This window comes from Ceratotherium simum, chromosome 11 (assembly GCF_057802395.1).
Source record: "Ceratotherium simum simum isolate JZ-2026a chromosome 11, ASM5780239v1, whole genome shotgun sequence".
NCBI classification, from domain to species: domain Eukaryota; kingdom Metazoa; phylum Chordata; class Mammalia; order Perissodactyla; family Rhinocerotidae; genus Ceratotherium; species Ceratotherium simum.
Genome location: NC_141910.1, coordinates 12,407,450 through 12,422,528, shown reverse-complemented (window position 1 = coordinate 12,422,528; position 15,079 = coordinate 12,407,450). Strand labels below are relative to the sequence as shown.

General features: G+C 52.8%; 1 protein-coding gene across 6 annotated transcripts in view; it reads right to left on the bottom strand.

Annotated features, from left to right (window-relative positions):
* The window catches only part of DCTN1 (dynactin subunit 1), a 28,639-nt gene that overhangs the window by 7,344 nt on the left and 6,216 nt on the right, over nt 1–15,079 (bottom strand). For 2 of the 6 annotated variants that reach the window (XM_004437151.3, XM_087436546.1), the window contains exons 1-13: nt 11,515–11,562; nt 9,572–9,817; nt 9,205–9,283; nt 8,984–9,018; nt 2,994–3,185; nt 2,459–2,656; nt 2,099–2,303; nt 1,944–2,022; nt 1,662–1,821; nt 1,450–1,554; nt 1,076–1,267; nt 871–987; nt 473–625 (exon numbers count right to left, since the gene is read on the bottom strand). In XM_004437151.3, the coding sequence (XP_004437208.1) occupies nt 473–625; nt 871–987; nt 1,076–1,267; nt 1,450–1,554; nt 1,662–1,821; nt 1,944–2,022; nt 2,099–2,303; nt 2,459–2,656; nt 2,994–3,185; nt 8,984–9,018; nt 9,205–9,283; nt 9,572–9,817; nt 11,515–11,547 (1,794 nt within the window). In that variant the 5' untranslated portion in view covers nt 11,548–11,562. Of the gene's footprint in view, nt 1–472; nt 626–870; nt 988–1,075; nt 1,268–1,449; nt 1,555–1,661; nt 1,822–1,943; nt 2,023–2,098; nt 2,304–2,458; nt 2,657–2,993; nt 3,186–4,434; nt 4,456–5,847; nt 6,137–8,238; nt 8,260–8,983; nt 9,019–9,204; nt 9,284–9,571; nt 9,818–11,514; nt 11,563–15,079 lie in introns of those variants that run through there. The other 4 variants (XM_004437152.3, XM_087436547.1, XM_014792687.2 and 1 more) reach the window with 3 other exon arrangements.

Below are 15,079 nucleotides of genomic sequence, written 5' to 3'. Positions count from 1 at the left end.
CTTAGACGGGTAGGGAGGTGGGCAGTGAGTCTCGCACAGGAAAGGGTAATGATGTGATTACTGGCAGCTGTGAGGATTTGGCATATGGGGATGAAAGGGTAGTGGGACCAGTGGCACCAAGCTCTTTCTTGCCTTAAAGCTGCTGCTACCTTTTAATCTAGAATTCTATCCTGTTATCCCCCTACTAGCTCCTAGTCATCTTCTAAGTCTCAGCTCAAATGTTATTCCTTCAGTGACACACTCTATCTAAATCAGATCCCCAACTGTGCTCTCTCAAAGCAGCTACCTCCCCTTCATAACACACCATCTGTACTATACATCCACCTGTGACTTGGCTGACTGTACTCCTCCACTACACCATACACTCTTTCTGAGCAGGGACACTGACTACTATCCTCGCTAAGCATCCTCAATGCCTGGTTCACAGTAAGTTCAATAGATTCCTGTGGAACATGTGATTGACTGGCCATACCTTGCAAATGAGACGAGGCATGAGCAGCAGCACCAGGACGCAGTCATGGTCCCCACCTGGCCGAAGGAAGCTGTCAGGCATGAAGGCCGTCAGCAGAGACATGTGCCGGTTGGCCTGGGCCACCTCCATCTGCCTCAATTCCATCTCAATGGCCTGTGAGGTAGACACGGAGGCAGGCTCTCAGCCAGACTGGAGAGAGTCTCAGAACCACCGTGTCTTGCTCCACCAGGTTCCCTGCTTCCAGGACAAGCCCAGGCCAGGAGTCTTCCAAACCAGCATGCAAAGCACCCCCTCCCCCAGGAACCTGAAGCCCAGAACCTCATACCGGTCATCCCACAGCCACTCCCAACCTGGGTTCCCCAACACTTCCTCCTCTCTGACCCACCCACTTCCCTGACCTTGGCATGAGCCTTAGTCTCAGCAAACTTGATTTTGAAGTCAAAAGTCTCTGGGGGTGGCTGCTGCTGCCTCTCCACGGACGCTTCCTGCTGGTTTGTCAGTTCCCGATTCACATCCTGGGAGCAGAGATGGACAATGAGGCACAGCTCGTCATGAGGGAACCCTGGGGTGATCATGGGCAGAGACCAGGGGGTGCACAGACACCTGTAGGTGAGCCGTCAGCTGGCGGTACTTCTTGATGGTTTGCTGGTAGTCTGCAACTGTCTCCTGGGCTGCCTCCACACGCTTCTGGGCCTCCCGTACCCGGGCACCTGCCATGTCCAGCTGCTCCCGCAGCTCCAGTTCTGTCTCACGTGCATTCTCCTGCAGCTCATCATTCATCTCATTCATTGCTTCCTGGGAGGCCACAGGTAGTTGGGACAAAGGAAAGGCAAGGTCAGGGTAGCAGGCCAGGGTGGGTCCACTCACTACACACCCTGCTCAAAGCTCAGGGGTCATGTGTCAGTCCCTCTCTCAGCAAGTCCCTTCTAAATACCCTCCCGTCAGGCTCAGAATTCAGGGGTTTGATCTTCTCTTACCAAGTCTCCCACAGTCTCTCTTAACTCCCGCACTTTCTCTTCCAGATTCAGGTTCCGGTCTGTCAGCATCTCCACCATCTCCTCAGCACCCAGAGCAGCATCCACCTGTATTAGAGGGAGGGAGCAGGGCTGCTGAAAGGTGCCTCGAAAGAGGAGGCACCAACAGGAGAGTGGGGGTGGACACTCCGGGTGAGGGGCTGGGCTCCCCAGACCTGCTCCTTGAGCTCATCAATGGTGCTCTCTGCCTGGCTCAGCTCCTCTTGCAGACGCTCCCGCTGTTGCCTCACAACTTCCAGCTCTTGGTTCTTCTTTTCCATGAGCTTCTGGAGTTTCACATGCTCCTGCTTCTCTGAGGAAGAAAGATCCCGCATCCTGTGGAGAAGCAAGGAGAGAGAAGGGGGACAGCCTGTGTCAGAGTCACTGGGCGGTGGGCGCTCTGACACATTTGGAGACAGGAGAGTAAGCTCTAGAGCCAAGCAGTGAGGGCACCCTACCTCACCAGGGCGTCCTTCAAGCGGGCATTCTGCTCCTCAAGCTGCTTGAGCTGATAACTGGACGCAGCCCCATCTGAGCCTGGGGAAGACCATTAACACTTTCAGACATGGTTCCAACCCCACCATTTGGCCCCCAGCAACTCCTCGCCCCTTACCCTTCTCTTCAATCTCAGCCTTGAGGATCTCCAAGTCAGTGGTGAGCTCGTCCACACGCTCCTTCAGCGCCTCCACCTCCTGCTGCAGGGACTCGGCCCGCTCTTCGGCCATCTCCTTGTCCAGAGTGGCCATCTCAATGGCATCAGCAGTGTCAGCCATCTCCTCCATGTAGCGTTCCTTTGCCTCCAGTGCCTCCTTGGCTTCCTGAGGAGGAGTGGAGGTTGGTGGGGGTAGAGGCACAGAGATGCCTCACGCGCCCTTCCTCATAGGATGTTCCAGGCTCCAGCTCCAGTCTGGTTTCCAGCACACTTCCTTGGGCCCCATGCCTCCCCAGCCACCCCCTTCATCCCAAGTCCCACCTTCCGCGCCTCCTTGAGGCGCCGCTGCAAGTCTGCCTGCTGCTCCTGCATTTTGCTCTTCCATTCCTGCACCTGCTCCAGCTGGATCTTGTGTTTCTCCAGCTCTTTTAGCTTTGCCTTGTCTTCTGCCCGTTTCAGCCGGAGGGTCTCCAGTTTCTCCTCCAGGTCCCGCACCTGGGCCCTCAGCCCCTCCTCCTCCTGCAACGGAGAGAGAGCCCTTGGTCTGTGCACAGCCTCCCCCTCCTCCCCACCAAGGCTGAGCTGGAGCAGAAAGGACAGAAATGTGTGCAAACATCATTCCAGTCCTAGGGTCAAAAGCAAGTGGCATACAAACATCTGCAAGGAATATATATGGCGAAAGTGTGGGCAGAAGGACAAGGCACTTTAGTCAGTGGCAGGATGCCCATATGCTATGTCCCCACCCTTCTGGTCCAAGTTCTGGGTCTCCCCCAGCCCTGGGAAATTTCCAAGACCTACCAGGGGTCACAGGCCCCTTTGTGTCTTGGTTCTTCTTCACTCCAACCCCAGTCCTTACCTTGGAAGGGGAAAGAAGTGGTGGGGCTGCTCCAGGAGAGGTGAGGGCCGGAGTGGGGATGATGGGTGCTGCCAGTGGAGTCTGAGCTGGGGTGCTGGGCTCACTGCTACTCAGCTCACCTGCTGACGCTGAGCCAGAAGGGCCCAGGGAGCTACTGGCCCCGGCCACCCCAGTACTGGCTGGGCGGGTGGGCTATTCAGGGAGGGCAGGGGCAGACCAGAAAAAGAGTAGGGGACGGGGTGGTGAAAGAGAGAGAGAATATGGCAAGGGAAGGAGACAGAGAAGGAAAAAGACAGAAAGAGTACCAAAACACAATGAGAACAGAGAAAGAGAGGGAAGAGGAGAGGGAAAATGACACAGAGTCAGAGATAGTGACAAAGGACAGAGGGAGCAGGAGGGCAGGGTGGGAGGGGGAGGAAGACATAAGGTTACAAGGCTCCTCCCTTGGCACTGACCCCACATTCCTCCCAGTTCTGGCACTACCCCCTTAGAGCAGAATCCCTTACTCCCCAGACCTCCCCCCTGTGACCCACTTGTCATCATTCTAGCAATTTCTTAATACTCCCAGTCCTATCAAAGCTCTAAGCCTGTGTCCTCCTCCCCCAGGGGGAAAAAGTGCCTCAATGTCATTCCCAGAGAAAAAGAACAAATTGGAGTTTGTTCTCTAACTTTCATGTTGCCAGAGAAGGCTGGGCTAAAAGTGGGGGTACCAGGCTGCATACCCCTGCTAAGCCCTCCTCACTCTTTGAGAATCAAGTTGATTCCCCCTCCCTTGGTCCACTTCAGGGGACCCTGCAGGTAAAAGGGCCAAAGTGCAAGTTGTACTCAACTTGAAACAAGGTCAGTACAGCCAACCCTCCTGTTTTCTCCCTCCCCCAAGACAAAGGAGCTCTACCCAGGCAACACTACCCAGGACCCTGTGGGGCTGGGGCCGAGAGGCTGCCCTGAAGCCCCAGGCCCTGGTGCAGACAGGCCTGCCCAGTGCTCTCCCTTGCAGTGCTGAGCCCTGAAGCTCTCCTGGTGGGCTGACACCCAGAGACCACGTGCTGTCCACAGATACCCCCACCCAAAGCCCTTCACAGACACACACGTTCCTTATCCTCTGACATACACACTGCCAAGTTCTTCTTCATCCTCCACCCCCACCCCACGCCATCAAAACTGCCCTTCTCCAAGGAAGCCTGTCTTGATTAACCACAACCATTCTCATTTCTCGTTTGCACCCAAGCTACTGGCTCAGACACCCTTCTAAGAGCCGGAAGTCATTTTCCCAGGAGGGGCCTGTCACTACCTTCAGTCCCCACACTCCCCTGAAAAAGAGAACCCCAAACGCACCATCACCAACTTTTAGTTGCTCGTACATATGCCCACATACATGCAGATGCCTGAAATGTGTGTGTACACTCAGCAGTGGCTTGTACAGAGGCCTGCTTTTTCTCACCTTGGGTCGCCGAGTTGTGGTCTGGACAGGCAACAGGAGCCAGAGGAGAAGTAGTCAGGAAAGGAAAGATAATGGTAGAAAGACAGACAGCAAAAGGGACAGCAATGAGAGCAAAAGAAGTAACAGGAATGGGGCGGTTAGCCACCCCCACCCCACCCCATCCCCTTCTCCCTCCAGTGAATCGCCTTGGTCCTATTCCAGGAACTCAGAACTCCGGTTTCCCACTGGTTCCTTTTCCCATTTTTGCCTAACCCTCGCAGACCTCACCCCTTCAGACACCCTGGAAATCCCAGAAGTCCCTGTCTCCTAGACCAAAGGCAGCAGCTGGTGGAGAGGGTCTCCAGAGACCAGTCCTTCTGCTTCTCGCACTCCAGCCCAGAGCCAGAGGCCCCGCCCATGTACCACTCCCAAGGATTTTCCCAGGTCAGCCCCTTCCTTCAATTGCTCGACTCCACAGCAGACTCCTTAGAAATACCATGTGACAAGAGTGATGACATGAGCCCAGAGTAAGTGATATGAACCCAGCAGAGGGAGATCAGGCCTCCAGGGCAGAACAATGCTGCTGTCTTCCCTACCCCCCCTTCCCCAGGACCAGATTCTGCAGCAGTCCCCATCCCTAGGGCAGAGGGCTCAGGTGTCAGGACCATGAATATTGCATTAGCCAGAAGCCCAGAGCTCAGCCAAGTAACCCCACCCAGCTGCAAGAAAGGAGGTGGGGGTGGGCAGCAGCACAGAGAAACTACTGCCCTAAACCAAATCCAGAAACCCCTCAGGTTACTGCAAAGTGGTAAATAGATGATTAACTCCAACTCCCAAACAGTTCTTGCTACCCAGTGTCTCACAGCTCCAGCGAAGACAAGATTTGGCTTAGACTCTTCTTCCAGGAGACACTGAGCTCAAGGAGACCAACCCCTACGCCTCCTACCCTGGGCTAAGCCTCTATAGCCAAAACTATTCCAGGGTCCCCATTTCACCCTGGGAAAGCCCCTTGATACAAACCCTGGTAGGGGAGGGATGCTGGGAGTACAACTGAGAGTCATGCTAGTAAGGTCGGGTGAGGCAGGCCTGCTAGAGGCACAAAGACCCCTGGACCCACTTCCGTAGATTCTCTCACAGGAAACTCCCCTAGAGCCGGTTTGCAGCAAAAGCTGCCTGAAGCCCAAGCCTGTGAGGCCACTGGGTACAAGGCCCGGAACAGACTCAGAGCCAAAAGCAGGCAGGCCAGGGAGCAAATGCCCAGGGCGTGGGGCATGGCAGTGACACACAACTCTCCCTGTCCCCCACCTTCATTCCCACCCTCCTCCCCCAACCAGGTAGACAGATGAAGTCAATCAGCCCCCACCCCCACCCCAGCAGCCTGCTGCCACCATCGCCCTGGCAACCCAGCAGCAGGACCAGAGCAAGCAAGAGTACCTTTCGGGCTGTCGGTGCCTGTCTCATCATTGCAGAAAACCAAAGAAAGCCAGGAGAGGAAAGAGAAGGAGGGACAGAGGAGGATGGACAAACACACAGAGGAAGGACAGACGAAGGGAGGGAGGGAAAGAGACGGAACAGAGGGAAAGGCGGCGGAGACAGGAGATTAGTGCATCAAATCCCAACAATGCAGCCTTCGCTTCCCGGCCTGGCAGCTTCCCAGCGCGCAATGGCTGCAGCTCAGATGCAGAAGCCCCCGCAGGTGGGCAGAGGGACGGCCAGGCTCCCTCCGGTAGGCAACCGGAGAGGCGCCTGGCCCAGTTCACCAGCTGAGGCTGATGGCAGCCTCAGTGGCCGCAGCACCAGCTCCACCTGACGTCATGCACCCACCCTCCTCTGCTCCACAGGGGTGGAGCCACTGCTCCTTGGTCACCTAGCAACGGCCAGGCTCTGCTGGCTCCTCCTCTTCCTCATGACTGCACAAAGTCCAGCGCAGAGGCGCCCTTCTTCTTCCTCTAAAGAACAGGTTCTGGCTCCTTCCTCCCCTTCCCTCCTCCCTACCCCCAAGAGTTTGCTCCAAAAAACTGGACTAGGGGCCATCCCAGAAATGGTACCCTCTGGGGCCAGGGCATCACTGGCCAGGGACATGGGACCTCACGGCCCCATCAGCCTCTCCCATACACCCCTCTGCCCACAACCCCATCAACTCTGCTTCTGTCTCTTACACTGACCACGCCCTTATGGTGGCTCATCAGGCCCAGACAACCAGAGCACCCCTCCTGCGACAGCATCATCTCTGAGGGGCACACAGGGAGACTAAGAAACCCTAGGAACATTCAGCTGCAGCTCTTATGACGGTATTTGGGTCTCTTCCCAACCCTCCCCTGGTTGTAGGCAGATTAAAGCCTGTTTCTAAAGGGCTTCCAGAAAGGACTGGGCACCTTGCAGAGACATTTGGGTTCTCTTCTGCCCTCCCCCTCAAAGTATGTTCTTTTGTTCTGGATCTAGCTCCCTGTTCTCCATGGGGTGAGAGCAAACACCCTGGGCTAACTGATCTGCTGCGAGAGAACCACTGGAGAGAAGACCTGGGGGGACTTTACTTCACTGACACTTTGCACCATGAGCAAAGAAAGCATTGTATCCCAGCCTGGGCAGCCTAGGCTGGGCTCTGCCAAATTTCCCCAGGCAGCTGCCAAAACCCCAGGATTTGGGCATGGCTCAGGCCCCACCCAGCATCAGGTCAGGCTGTGGCCAGAACTCCTCCATAGATATCAGACTGCATGTCCATGCTCTTCTCTATTCAGGGGCCTTATGTGCGATGGGAGCGAGCCCCAACAAGAAGACAGTAATCAAGGGAAGAAGCCAAGTTACTATGACTTTGTAATGGACCCAGCATCCTTTAGAGCATTATTTTCCTTCTTACCTCCCCATTCCCACCAAAGCCAGGACCCCAAAGCAGGTACCAGCACGTGGTCTCTTCCACAGCAAGACTCCAAAGTGAAGACCATCACCAACCAGGTGTCGCAAGGGAGATGTTTTCCTCTCCCCTCCCACCGCCCCCATCCAGTAGCTCTCCATGCAAGGTCAGAAGGGCCTGAGACAGGCTGGCAACAAGGAAATCACAGAATCGTACATACAGCATAGTACATACAGGTCAGATAGGCACATGCAGGTCAGAGACAGCTTGGGCACAGGCCCAAGGCAGGGCTGGTGTGAGGAAGTGGTCATGGCAGTGACTTAAAAGAGTTTAAAAGAGTCTGGGAGTGGCACAGTTGAGCCCCACTCCAATGATGGCTGATGGAAGGCTGCAGGGGGGTGGGAGGTGAGCCTCAGGCACAACACCAGAGGAAGGAAGAGGCAGGGAAAGATAGCGCAGAATGAAGGTGGGCATTCACGGCAGTGCCCACCCAGAGGCAGGCACACAGACTCTCAGGCTTTCCAACTCGAGACTGTTCTTACTGTGCTCTGTGCCCTGACCTCCCACCTCCTTGCCCAACCACCTCCCTTGGTACTTTCCCCATCCCCAATCCCCCAGTCTCTCCTCCCAGTGCCCCCAAGCTTAGGCTAAGTGAGAAGCCACTGTAACCCAGTAAACGTTCTATTTCATGCTGCTGCTATTTACAGTCATACTTGGAGTCACTGACTAGAAGTCCTGAGGTGGGGGGTGAGGGGTGAGGATCACCTCTAATGAGCCCTCCCTGGGCCTGGACACCAAGCCTGATGTCGTTGCACCCCTCAAAGGAACTCTGAAAGCCAAAACTGCCATTTCCTCTGGCCATCCCAGCCCCAAGGTCACACACACATGCATGCAGCAGCCCAAGGACATGCAGGACAGCTGGGGAGGGGGCTCATGGCCCTCACCCACCCAGGCACAAACAGTAAACACACCACCTTCTTAGGCTTCAGTCCCCGCTGCATGAGGAGTAGGAAAGGGCAGTTAGAGAACAAACGCCACACTGTGCTAGCTGGCCAGACATCCTGGGTGTAGGTATTAAGACCAACTCAGGCACATACAGGTAAAATGGGGAGTCAGGTCACTGTCAAGCCCTGGGTCAAGCCCTGGGTAAGTGAGATGAAGGGTCCCTCAAGGATCAGTTTCCAGGATGTCCACACACTGGCCCAGAGAAGCTGGCGAGTCTGGAGCCCCACCCCACACACCCTGTGCGGAGCAGCAGAGGGGAGCTAGGACAAGCCATCTGCAGACAGCCTAAAACAGGTGGCAGAGGGCCCGGCTCCTCACCATTCACTTGTGAACAGTAGAGCTCCTTCTTCCTCCACTCCTACCTTACCCCTACCCTCACGTCCTATAGAGCTTGGCAGCCTTGGGTACCAAACGATAGGAAGATGGCCACAACACTACTAGGGTCAGACCTGTCCTTCCTATCACTCCTAGCCTCAGACCCATTTGACCCTGAACTTCTGAAGCCTAAAGTTTTTCCCTGCTACCACATTTACTCTACCCCTAAAACAGCAACTCATATTCAGAAAACTTCCTTCTCAGGGAGGTTGGAGACTGGTAGGCTAACACAGTTTACTCATCTACTACTTCTACCTGCCTGGCATTGGGTCTCCCTCCTCTCTTTCTCCTTCCCCTCCTTCTCTCTATTACTCCCCACTCCCACCCCCAACCACTCACCAGTTTGCTGGTCTTTGCAGTTGAGTCGGTTCCATCTGTAGAAAGCAAACAGAAACAAAGTGTGTATTTGTATAAAGAGGTAGGGGCAGAGAACAACATGGCAGGGTAGGGGAGATATAACAAGGGAATATGGTGGTGATGGAAAATCTCAGGATCCACTGTGGCCCCATGTCCTGGGGACTCCTGGATGTGGGAAAGAAACTTAAGTGGGTGGTTGTTACCTCTTTTGAGGACCTTTGAGGCAGAAGAATCAGGTGTCTCTGGGGAAGTAGTATCTGCTCCATCTTCAAATACCTGGATCTGAGGCCAAAGAATAGAAGCAATATAGCCAGATCAAAGATGGCTATAATATGGGCCCCTCCCTAGGCCCCAAGCAAGCCTGGGGTACCGGGCAGCTTCCCTAAGGATGGATCTCCAATCTTCCCTCCCAGGCTACCTCCTACTCTCCCAACCAGAGACTTATGCTCATGCCCAAGAAGAGGGAGCACGAACATGTCAGCTGCACATGCAACAGAGCATGTGCACATGTACGTGTGTGCACATGCACGCACACACATACACACACACACAGAAGCAGGGTGTGAGTACCTGGGACTGGCGCACAAAGATGCCATGCCCTTCATCACAAGTGAAGTACTTTCTGCCTTGGACAGTTCCATCGTTCTTGCCCTTTGCTTCATCCAGGATCACGCCTACCCATTTGCCAGTGGCAAAGAGTGTGGCTCCAACATAGGCCACAGTGCCTCGGTGCCCTTTTCCAATCACCTCCACACGGGACCCCACTCGCAGAGGCCGAGCGCTTGCCTCTGCATTCATTCTGCTGCCACTGGGCGTCTGAAAAAAAGACACATGCAAACATACACAGTTAAAGGCCGAGCATGTCATCCTAATGCATAAAAAAGGCCCTAGTCAGGATCCTGGACTGAAAAAGGACCAGAAGTCACTTCTCTGAACCCCATTTGCAGGGTGAAGTGGGCCCCAAAATTCCCTTCTGAAAAATGTCAGTGACGTGTCCTTCTAAGACTTCTCCCAACTCCTCTGGAATCTGCCAGAATTTTTCAGAGTTTATATTTAAATTTTATAACAAATCAGAATTTGCTGATAGATCTGTGAATGTCACCACATGGCTGCTTTCTCAGGAGCACTGGCCCCCAAAGAGAGGAATGAAGCTCATGCAAATAACTCATTTTACACCAGGCTCCCACAACCCAATGCCCTGACTCAGGAGCCTGAGCTGAGAAGACAGGCAACTCAGTGTGTGAACTCATAGAATCTCATCCCCCTCCCCACTGTCACCTATCTTCCCTATGGTTCAAACAGCTCTCTTAGGCCTCTCCCATTCAGATGCACACAATTGTGCCTCCTTCCAGCGCTCAAGTCACCACCACTCCCTCCTGACCTGAACCCCCCACCCCCATCCACACACCCACCATGACAATCCTGGATGCCTCATTGCAGCCCATTCAACCATTTAACTCCCTTCTTCCTGGCCTGAGCCCTGTTCTATCAACTCTCTACCCCCAAGCTCTAGAGATTCTTCCCCCACACTATGTTGCTATAAAAAGAAAAGCAAATGCCAGGTAAATCAGGTAACTTAGACCTGTCCAGCACTCCCCCAGACTCTGCCCAGTGGTCCAAATGATGGCTTATCAGCCCATGGATGGACAAGGCAAAGGAAGAGACTAAACACTGTCCTTGGGCAGCTCTCAGCTTCTGACACACCCGTGATGACAGGACACAACATGAAATTAGGTCCATAATAGACCCATGGTTTAGAAGAAAATCACACCTAAGCCATTTTTAGCAATAGCAGCTTCATGAACCAGGGGCCTTGCAGCAAACAGATGAATAAGGCACGAAGTGACACCATGGTCCTTAAGACTCCACAGGGCTCCCTTCTGATGCCCCCACTTGGCTTCACAAGGGAGCCCCACCAGAGCCTGCACTCCCTAACTCCCTTCCCCAAAGATCTCATCCAGGAAGGTGAGGATATAGCCCCCAGGGGCTCCGGGACTCCAAGTCATACCTGGGATATGCAGGGTGGCTCTCATGGATCTGACAATAGAAAGAACTAACAGTGATATCAGGGCTGGCCCCAAACTCGGAGACTCCCCCTAAGCTCCCAACCCTAATAAGCCTCTCAGAACTAGGTAGACATAACAGTGGGTACAGATTCAATCTCAGCCAGAACAGAAAGAAAGCAAGTGACAAACAACAAAGCAGCTCTAAAGAAAGGCTTCACTGTAAGGCCATTCCAACCCACCGACCCCATTCGGAGTCCCCAAGACCATCTGGCCCCCCTCAGGAACCTCTGGCCTGAGCTCCAATTAGAGTCAAAGGTGGGGCCTCAACAGGCCCCAGTGACAGGCCCAACTCTGGGAGGGAAAGCCTGTCCAGCCTAACACCATCAGGGCTGCAAGTGGCCCCATCCCAGCTCCAGCCAGTCTCCCCAGCCCCCACAGCAATGTCTACAGGCACCCAGGCCTTCTTCAGCAGCCCTCCCAGGACCATCCCAGATTGGGGCCACTTACCCGGCTGTACACGTGCCTCTTGCTCTGGGCCATGTTGCTCACCTGCCTCTACCCCCTCCCCAGCTGGCCAAAGACAGAGAGAAAAGGCAGAAACCTAGGCAGGAGGGTCAGGGCTCCAGGCCTTCATGGACAGACACAGAAGCCGTCAAGTGCGGCCCTCTCCAGTCCACGGACTTCACTCGGTAGCCTACAGGGGTAGGGGTGGCGGCAGAGACGGGGGCTGATGAGCATGTCCCCACTGCTGCCCCAGGATTCCTGAACCCAGAGACACCGAATCCTGCTTGCCAGCTGATGAGTCTCACTCTGCGCTAGTGCTGCTCTAGACTTGTCAGGAACTGTGCTAGCCTCTGGGTCCTAGTGCCCCCCTTCTTCACCTGGGCCAGACAAGAGGGGCAGGGACTAAGGGGCTAGGCTCAGGCACAGACCCTCACCACTCATCACTAGAATACACCGTCCTAGGGCTGGAAGCATAGCCCTGACAGGTCCTCCTAGTCTGCACCCCCTCACCATCACTGCCGCCCTCCCCCCAGGGACGTGAGGCCTCAGCAGGCCCACAAGCATCAAGTGCCACTTTGAGACCCTCAGCTGCCTAGGGCCTCCACACAGCCAAAATAAGGGTCTCTCACCTCCTCTTCTGGTGCTCTTCTCTCTCTCCCCTTTCTAAACTCTGGACTGGGGTCCAAACTCATGTGATTGGGGTTTGGATTTCAATTTTACACTGGGCCAGAGGAGCCAGGCCCTGCCTAATACACAGCAAAGGAAGGGCAGTAGTGGAGGCAACTTCACACACAGCAAAGCAAGTCAAGTACCCCAGTTGCCCCCATGCTGGCAAAGGGTGCCACAGTCACTCTTCTTCCCCTCTGGTTGTTATGAAGGGCCAGGCTCTGAACCCTGAGAGTATCAGGTTCAACCGGATTATTAAGGGCAGCGGTCAAACGCAGCGAGCCCCACTTGCCCTTGTAGCACAATGCCCAGTCCACCTCAGCCACTTGCCCCTTGTACTCTTGGCCTTGCCTCCTAGGCATCTCCTTAACAGAAAGGATAAGATGGTTTATTTTCTATAGTTCACAAAATTTATATAATAACCATGTAATACTTTTATAATGAAAAATGTTTAACAAAATTATGCATTCTAGTGAAAGGTCTCCAGAGGGCTATGTAATGATACCACTTCATTCAGTTACCCTCTAACATGGGCTAGGAACCAAAAGACTGCGGTCCCTGCCCCTAAGTAGCCAACAAGGTTGCCTGACCTACAGCTCTGCTGGGTGTGGATGGATCTAGATCCCCTGGGCCTAGGGATACCTATCTTGTCTGCACTGGGCTTCACTGGCCAAACAGGGTCTTCCTCCATCCATCCACTTTCTAAGGCAGGCCAGATAGTCTAATAGTAGAATGATAACCAACAGCCAGATCTATGGCCCCAAAACACCTCTCCACATCTTTAATCCTGGCCAGACCCCCTAGGAAACCATTTCTCTCCTCCCCTGTGAAATCTCCATGCTGCCCCTTCCCTTCCCTATGCACCATTACACAAGTGGGCAGGGCCATGCAGGTCCTTGCAACCTGGACTTCACATGTTCAGAACACTTCACAGTCTACAGAGTAGCTTAAAAAACATAATTTTATAGTACTATGGTTAAGAGTTCCAGTTCTAGACTCAGGTTGCTTTTGTTTAATTCCTGGCTTCACTGCTTGGTAGCTACATAAATTTGGTCTAGTTACTTAACTCTGTGCCTCAATTTCGTCACCTGTCAATTGGGAACAATCAAAGAACATATCTCAGAGAGCTGTTGTGAAGGTTAGCCAAGAAAATCCATGTAAAACATTTAGGACATTGCCTGCTGGTTGGTAAGTACTCAACAGAAGTTAGCTAATAACAATGTTGCTATCATCATATTCAGACATCTCAACAACCCCATAGAAGGGCAGGCCAGGGACAATGCTGACGAGGAAACTGAGGTTTAGAGAACTGCGCAACTTCCCTGAAGTTACACAGAAGGAAAGGAGTGGAGCCAAAACTGGAACCAAAGCCTGAACCGAAACCCTCTCACTTTCTACTATCCTCACTGTTACCACACGTACCTCTAAGCTTCCAGGGCCATGCCCATCCTCTAGACCACACTGCCTCAGATCTAAGAACAACCTCACAACTCACTAGCCACAAGGTATATACAGTCACCTAACTTCCTGGAGGCGATTTCTTCTCCTACAAAATGGGAATAATATCTGCATATCTACAGTAATGTTAGGAGGCTGGAATAAAATAAAGCACGTAAAAGTGCAGAACCTACAGAAGTGCAAAGAATTAACTGACATGATAACAGACAATATATAAGTCTTAAAATAAAAGATCTAGACAATAAACATTATAAGGAATTATAGACAGGAGAAAGGTGAGCTAGAAAGAAAAGAGGTACCTGACTATGCCTTAAATTATGGGTTGTTTTTTGGATACATGGAGAGCAAAGGCCTACAAACACTACAAGTTGTGAAGACAGCATGAGTAGAGACAGAAATAATTTTGCTTGACTAGGGAATATTAAAGAAGACCAGCTTGGCTGAAGCGAAGAAGTCTAGATGAGTTCTTCTATTAAACTATATGTCTTTTAAAGCAGAGCCCACAACTTTTCCTCTTTATGATCCCATCACCCTTAGCTCAAGGAGTCAAATATTTATTAAATAAATAACCACATTGAGATGAACTAGAAGGTAAGTATGGATAGTCAGGAATGTAATCCATTCCACGCCCACCCCCACCCCAATGATACGAAATACTGCTAAAATGTCTAGGAAAACGGGAAGAGAGGAGGAAAAAGTCTCTGTGTCTGATAAATAGTTAGCAACGGTCTTGGAGAATGTTTCAGAAAATGATAGGAAAACAGGTAGATTGTTGGGAATTAAAGAGGAAAGGCCTCTTTGGCACCCAGCCACACCATTTCTACCTTGCTTTTACTGGTACCCAGCATCCTTTGAGCCCTTGACCTCCTCTTGTCTCGTCTCACCTAACCTTGATCCTGGGCTAACCCAACTGTTTGCTTTCCCTGATCCCACTCATAGAGGAGCTGATTTGAAACCCAGGCAGTCTGACAGTAGGGTCCACACACTTGAACTGAACTGCATTAGGCACTAGGTATACAGTAGTATGGTTGCAAAGAGATAAAATGAAACACAATGGTAATCAGCAAGATCCAGATTTTAAGACTAGGGTAAAGTCGTACATCTCTGAAAGCACTAGTAGGGAAGGGTAAGTGTGGACCTAAGTCCCTCAGGAGTCAGGAAAGGAAAGAGTCTGCTCACCGAGTGGGGAATGGAGGCTGGGGGACTGGAAGCTTGGAAGGCTGGATTCGAGAGATGCACAGGAACCCGGAAAGAAGACACATACAGAGCCTTCTGTTCCTAGGTCCTACTCCTGTATCTGCCTTACAGATCTCATACAGATAGGGCCTAGCCCCCAAATGGACTTTCTTTACCTCTCTGGCTCCTCATTACCCTCAGAAATGTCTACAGCCCACTCCCAATCTGAATGCAGCTCTACCCCTCCCACAGTATTCCCCTCCCCCAG